The 7920-nt window shown below is 39.8% G+C and overlaps 1 protein-coding gene across 1 annotated transcript; it reads right to left on the reverse strand.

The window, feature by feature from the left end:
• Positions 1–4810: 4810 nt before the first annotated feature.
• Positions 4811–6737, reverse strand: LOC131891636 (actin, muscle-like). The gene is made up of 2 exons (XM_059241269.1): positions 6538–6737; positions 4811–5963 (listed from the first exon to the last, which is right to left on the reverse strand). The coding sequence occupies exons 1-2, from the start codon at positions 6661–6663 to the stop codon at positions 4959–4961; spliced, it is 1131 nt and encodes a 376-aa protein (XP_059097252.1). The 5' UTR covers positions 6664–6737; the 3' UTR covers positions 4811–4958.
• Between the last annotated feature and the right edge of the window lie 1183 nt (positions 6738–7920).

Below are 7920 nucleotides of genomic sequence, written 5' to 3' on the forward strand. Positions count from 1 at the left end.
TATTGTGGGCACAGATGTCGGAGCAGATCTTCGCAGCTCAAATGAAGAAGGAAATGAGCCACACAACGCTTCATCCCCGTAGGTATTTCCAAAAATATTTAAATGACTCTTCTCAACCCTTTAGTTTAGCGATCTTAACCCTCTAATCACCCTCCAAACTGAGTTTATAATTTTTGGCTCCATTGCCGTAGAACTATGGAAAGAGCCCCTAGGTAATTATTTTAAAGGTGGAATATCTAAGAAAGGCGGCGATCGTGGACCCATGAAGATGTTTGAGAAAAACTTGTATCCATTTGAAACAGGATTTCTCCGTCAGACTGCCAATTGCTACTGAATCCATGGATAAAGCTCAAAACCCATTGGAAACTAGTCTAGGGTTTGAAAAACGCCGACGTTTTTCGACAAACCAAGTAGAAATGGTTCTTGGACTAAAGGGTCATGGCCCTTCTGATTTTAAGAAAGTTGTCCAGTGCAATTTGTCATACCAAAAATCTGGCTTTACTGCTTTGATATCATTCGGCTTCCATTACGAAAATACATTAACTAAATTAAGGCATTACACTGTGGTTGAGCTGGCATTGGTTGCAAATGAGAAAGAAATTAATGAGTGATATATAATTCCTCACAATACATTCAATACAGCTCTTAAGAAATTTAAGGACAACACTCTTAAGTTTACCAATGGTAGCCAATGTTTCAATATAATCCTCTTTGACTCTGAAACATCAAAGCATTAAAACTCAAGAATAATAGTGCAATGATTCTACATGTCGAAAGGAGATTGCAAGTAGTAGGATGAGACCAGTGCAAAGTAATATGTAACAAGACAGGGTAATGGTCTGTATTCACAATGGTGTACTAAGGTTGAATCCGCTCTAGAAAACTTTATCTATGATCTCGACTCTAGTACGAAGAGTGCAGATATTGAGCCCCGCTTTCATTGGGTTCAACCGAAAATATGATGATGTAGTTTCCAAAGCATGAATGTGGCAAATGGTCAAGGATAAGATAAAAATGACATAACTGTTTGCATAGAATATGATATTCAATCCTTTCACTCGGACTCTGTGAAGGATTTGATTTGATAATTAACCATGGGGTCGCAGATTCAGTGATAACTCAAATATTGATTGCTAAATATGACTGCTTGTATTCAAATCTATTCAGGTCGAAATAACGATTGAATTATGTTTAGCATTGCAGTGATTCATAAATGCCTCTGCACCGTTGTAGTCTCATATGTCGTTTCCATTTCATAAATTTGGCTGAAAAGGTACCTTTTTGGCAAGTTTGGCAAAAAAAAAAAAATACCTGCTTCATTTGACGAAAATCTGCACTCTTATTGTTTGATCGCAACATTTTCATATATTCTGCCAACAATAACTCAGAGGTATCAAACGTAGAGAGAGGCAAATTGTGAAAAAGATATTTTTTTGTCAGTAAAGCCCCCGTTTTTACACATTGGCACTTTTCTCCTCTATTTGTATCTTTTCAATTTTGTTTTTTTATTTTTTTTGCCTAAAACCCGTGTTTTGGTTGAAATTGGCACTTATTTGACGTTTGAATTGGTTATGAGGTTCTAAATTAATGGCCGCCTCCAAAATGAATATGTGGAAAGCTAAATTATAAACAATTGACGTAAACTATTAAATCATGAGGGCCAAAAGACTAACTTACTTATCTAACTGAAAGGAAAAAAGATCCACTGCTTATTCAATTAGATCAATGGGGCAAACATATTGCAAGAAAAAAATGAAAGCAGTTCCTTGACTTCAATCAAAATAAATTTATGTCTGTTTTTCCGATATTAAGGCAAAACTTGGCTTCTTAAAAAGACGCTTTCAAATTGGTAATGTGCTAAAATAAAGATTTGAATATGCCTTCTTTGTTGACTTTATTTGCACCTTTCTAACACTTTTGGTCAATTTTTGTACATTTATACACTTTTAGGCTTATATTTTGAACGTTTTGTCTCCAAAATGCTTTGCTGTTTTGCACTTCTTGCCCCTCCCTAATCATAAGTCGATGTGGTATGATCAACCCAATCTTTTACTTTTTGAACGTACTTTTTGAGCGAAACTGATGGCTGGAAAGTGGCATAGCTAAAAAACAGATCGATCAAACCTCTTTTAATTCAATGGCAACAATCTCAAATCCACAAGATGCAATAAGCAAGAAAAATAATATCGTCTTGAATGTTAGAAAAGGTGGTTAAACTATACAATGTACTTTTTTGAGCTGGCTGTGACTATGTTATAAAAAGACTCGTTCCTTTTGATCTTACACTTTCAAAAAGGCCCTTATATACGATTGGGATTTTGTTAAAACAAATTTATATTTTTCCAACCGTATCCTGTTTCAAGCAAACAACAGTTCTTGTGAATTTTTGTCAGGTAATGCTGCAGTAGCTGTTTCTGAAAACTTGAATATTTGGCAATAACTGGAGGTGTAAAAAGCCTGTAAAATAGTATATTTGCGCTTTTTGTTGAGATTTGCATTTTTTGTACTTTTGCTCTTTTCAAATCCAACATGTCAGTAGTTTACAAATGTGTGTTTTGAAATTTGATTGCCAGACAAGGTTTCTACATTTTCAGCCTCTCTGGAAACCCTGCAAAGAAACATTTTCAACAGCTTCACATCACATTTTTGCGATGTCACTTCACCTTCATTGTTTTGTGAAAAAGTTAAGTTCCAGTTCAGCAACCTCAAAGTAAATATTTTAAACCACTACATCTTATTGAACTTAAAATTTTACTCGCTAAAAGATGTAGGAACTGCTTTCAGCGGGAAGAAAATATTTTATGAATGTTGGTTGCTATTTTCAATGTTTGATGTTATAATCGACTTCTCGCAAACTTCAGAAATATTTGCTGCAGTTTTTCAACATCTAGTTCTTATTAGATTTAATGCGTTGAAAGTGAGATAATGAATCCTAAAAATAGTGGTGATGTTTTCCATCATCATCATCATCATCATCATCATCATCATCATCATCATCATCATCATCAATGAATTTGACAAATTTATTCATTTCAATTTTCAGGGTTAAAAAATATATTTAGACACATAAATACAATAACACCTGAAAATAGGGGCGTTCAATGTACCAATATTTTAACATTTCATTTTTGCATAATATGCACCTTTTTATCATTTTGATCCTGGCGGACAATGTGCAAACTGCGCTTTTCGAAGCGTAAGCCCATGTAGTACAAATATGTCTCGTTCCTGTCATTTTTCTGGTGCAACATTGCTGGACCTGTTTGACATTTGGCAAACCTGCTGAACGAACTGAAACCCAAATGAGGGACACATCTCAAGATTCAATCACTTTGAATAAAATGAGTATCGTGCCAATTATCTTCGCAGCGAAACGTTCGAAATATCTATCAACTCGCTTGAAACGTTGGATCAACTTTCAGCCAGTCAGTCTCTCTGCCTATATTCCGAAATGCGTTAAGACTTGCTCTACATAGAATTTACCGCTCGCCATCGTCCAAGTTAACTGAAATAGATTCATAGAATATTCCAAAACAATTTTAACCGAAAGACTCACCAAAAATAGGGCGTCTCACATTGTAATGTAATTTTGATCTTTCGAGAGTCTGAAGGGCAAGTGAAACCTTCTGTTGAATAAGATAGGACGAATTGACATAATTTTGACGACCAAAATTCTAAATTCTAACAAAACAACAAGAAATGATTTCATCACATATTGTGGCATTATAATCTCATTTAGCGTCTGAAAAAATCCATACTAGGGACATTTTGCCTGAAGCATTCATTGTCTTAGACTTACAAGATAAATCGAATGCTTTTTAAGACCTGGGTAAGTGCTTTTCCGTTAGACTTGAGTTACCATACAATTAGAGCCTTCCAGTTTTTGGTTCAATCTAGTCTACCGTCTATACGATAAGACTGATTTGATTCGAGACGCATTTAATAACAAAGATAGTATCTTCAAGATAACGCGATTTTCGATCAACGTCTAGGCATATGTCAGACAAAACCTACCCAATATAACGGCAAGCTCTTCATTAACCTTCTGGCAATTCAGTTCATTCTCAATCACTTCCGTGTATTTTACTCCTCTCTACCTTCACTTGAACTCTTGAAATATGAGGACCATGTATTGGTTGGGGAAAAAATTATATCGTGACATGTATTAAAGGGTGTCAAAAAATCAATGGCCCTGATTTTCGGTTGCGATCTTACGGTCGCTTAAAACTTGACAACTTCGTAGAAGCAATTGTTGTTATTGTTGTGCGTACGATTGCAAGATTGACATGGATTGGGCATTAGAGAGCCAGTTAGAACTGGTGGAAATTGGATGTACGTACGTCGCAATCTTCCCAGCGCTAGCACAGAATCGAAATGATTTCCTGGACATTGAGAATGTGCGAATGTGGTGCGCACATTATGGGATTAGATGGGATACTCCTACGCACATCTGCCTTTGTTGATGAACAGATAGGTTCTTGAAGTGATTTCTAATAGGATACTCGCCGTGAGGTATAGTGGCTATAGTATGTTATGTATGCAGGCATATAATTGGATTGGCCTCTCCTCATGAAAATCAAAACCGTCCCCGATCTTGATGTCTTGTAAATGTTTTCAGAATGAGATTTGTATGACATTCTATTTGGGGGCAACGAATGGCCATCGTACGATAATTTGTACCCTAGACAAGAATAACTACGAGTATGATTGGTCTTTTATTGATAGAGACAAACACCTTCTCACAATTTGGAATGTTGGGCAACTGGGTGTCATCGTGATTCGAGAGTGATATATGACTTGTGGGTATACATGGTTGACATAATCAGAAGCGGGTGCATGTGTGTGCATCGTTGACAAGAGAGGCCATAATAGTTGATGGACAATGAAAGAGATGGAAAATTTGAAAATTTGAATGATGGTTATGATGAGCCAGAGGGGCCGAAGTCTACCCGTCCGCCTTAGAAGCACTTCCTGTGGACAATGGACGGTCCGCACTCGTCGTACTCTTGCTTGGAGATCCACATCTGTTGGAAGGTGGACAGGGAAGCCAGGATGGAGCCTCCGATCCAGACGGAGTACTTCCTCTCCGGGGGCGCGATGATCTTGATCTTGATGGTGGACGGGGCCAGGGCCGTGATCTCCTTCTGCATACGATCAGCGATACCGGGGTACATGGTGGTGCCGCCGGACATGACGGTGTTGGCGTACAGGTCCTTACGGATGTCCACGTCGCACTTCATGATCGAGTTGTAGGTGGTCTCGTGGATGCCGCAGGATTCCATGCCCAAGAACGAGGGCTGGAAGAGGGCCTCGGGGGCGCGGAAGCGCTCGTTGCCGATGGTGATGACCTGGCCGTCGGGCAGCTCGTAGGACTTCTCCAGGGAGGTGGAGGCGGCGGCCGTGGCCATTTCCTGCTCAAAGTCCAGGGCCACGTAGCAGAGCTTCTCCTTGATGTCGCGCACGATCTCGCGCTCGGCGGTGGTGGTGAACGAGTACCCACGCTCGGTCAGGATCTTCATGAGGTAGTTGGTGAGCTCGCGACCGGCCAAGTCCAGACGGAGGATGGCGTGGGGCAGAGCGTAACCCTCATAGATGGGCACGGTGTGGGACACACCATCGCCGGAGTCCATCACGATACCGGTGGTACGACCGGAGGCGTACAGCGAGAGCACGGCTTGGATGGCCACGTACATGGCGGGCATGTTGAAGGTCTCGAACATGATTTGCGTCATCTTCTCGCGATTGGCCTTGGGGTTGAGGGGAGCCTCGGTCAAGAGGACGGGCTGCTCCTCGGGGGCCACACGCAGCTCGTTGTAGAAGGTGTGATGCCAGATCTTCTCCATGTCGTCCCAGTTGGTGATGATGCCGTGCTCCACGGGGTACTTCAGGGTCAGGATACCACGCTTGGATTGGGCCTCGTCGCCCACATAGGCGTCCTTTTGTCCCATACCGACCATCACACCCTATAGAAATGAAGGAGACGTGTAATGGATTCATAAACGGGTTGTAGCTAGAATCGAAGCCGAGCTAAAATTGATAAAAATCAAAATCAATTTTTAATTGAGCTGAATCTTGTCCCGAGACAAGTTTTGAAAGTTTTGAGATTGAAGGCTTGGATCTAATTGAGAACTTTCAATAGCAAATTCTCTGTTCATAAATAGAAGAATTCTCAGGTGTCTGAATTCCTTGTTCTGCCATTTCTTTTTGTTTAAATTTCTTCCTTTTCACTTTCCCCAAAATTGCAACAACCCTTAACTTAAATCATGATCATAGTTCAAAATAGTTATCATGGATCTTTTACAAAAACGTGTCGACAAATTCGATATTCATAGCATCACAATATCAGACGTTACTTGCTTGATGAAACTCGTCTTTTTTGAAATTCAATTGCCCCATTTGCGAATCATTTCTTCCAATAAAATATGACCTCAACCACTTTTCAAATCAAACCCACAAACGAAGTCCATTCTCATTCATTGCCCAACTAATCCCCAATAATCAGCTATAAATATCTTCACTCATAATTTCAAATCTCACTTGATGTCTGGGTCGGCCCACAATGGATGGGAAGACGGCCCTGGGGGCGTCATCACCGGCGAATCCGGCCTTGCACATTCCGGAGCCATTGTCCACGACCAAAGCGGCAACATCCTCGTCACACATGGTGAGGGTTTGTTTCGACGGTGGATGGGATTAGTGAATGAAGAAATCTGCTTGGAGCTCCAAAGGCCAATCAAGATCTAACTCGTTTTTTCCTTTTGCCCGGCCTTTATAATATTTTACACATCTCTCAAGGTCCAAAACTTGAGCTCACCCAAGGTTTGGGCGTGCGCTTCATCACCACCTTGCTCCTTCTGCTTCATGGATTCTTTGTGGGAAAGCTTTTCCATTCAGCCTCTATGACCATTTAAGGCAATGAAGCATTTTCCATCAACTTGGAACATCCCTACCTTCTTTTAGGTTGCTTGAAAACAACAATCATATAAACCAGGTCCATGTCCCTTGTGAAAGGCTCATATAAAAAATAGTATCAAATTCATATATATTCTAGTATATAGTACACATTTCAACTCTCGCACCATATAAGGGCAATGTCAACATCAGAAACAAACTGCAGGGTTTTTTCCCTTGGCAGAGTGACAACAATTGAACATCTACAGCAAGTTCATAGTTCACTCGATGGAGTTTGCCACGGAGGGTCATGCATGTTCCTTTGGATCGTGTCCGCAATGTTCACGTTTTCCTGACACTCTTGAAAAAGGAAGCTCAGAGTTGCGCATATTTTTGAAGGCTAACAAGCAAAGGCCGTTGCTGATATTCAGTTCAAGTAGTTCGTGGTAGCACGACGACGTTTGTTATAAATCATTAAATGAAGATTATAAAAAATGCATTCATTTTCTTTTTGAATTTGTTTCAGACAAGCAAATGGCTTAATATGATTGATTAGGAGCAGTTTCTGTGGACTGATGTTGGAAGTGATTGATAATCGGGCAAGTTAGTGTCAGGACGATTGCATAAAATCAAGATGAAATTCACATCAAATGCATCTTATCGAACAGTCTTTAAAATGCACCCTATATTTGAGCTAAATCCAATTAGGCAAAATGTCTTTATTATCATCGAAGAGGGCTTCTTATATTTAAATGGAATGGCAGTGATGTAAAAGTGCAGTGTCATTTTAACCTATAGAAATCGCTGAAAAAAATGAAACGAAATTAATCAATTGAACTACGGTGTGGATAAAAGGACAATTTCCCTTTAAGTAACAAAACTGGAATTTAGTTCTCTTCAAACAATAGGAATGTTTAAAATCTCCACAGGGCTGTAGACCACTAGCTAGGCAATTCAACGGTCAACAACAAAAAATACCAAAAATACCCCTGGGCATAGAGGTCTCAATTTAACTAGAGGTCTTTCCAA

Source organism: Tigriopus californicus, chromosome 2, assembly GCF_007210705.1.
Source record: "Tigriopus californicus strain San Diego chromosome 2, Tcal_SD_v2.1, whole genome shotgun sequence".
Classification (NCBI taxonomy): domain Eukaryota; kingdom Metazoa; phylum Arthropoda; class Copepoda; order Harpacticoida; family Harpacticidae; genus Tigriopus; species Tigriopus californicus.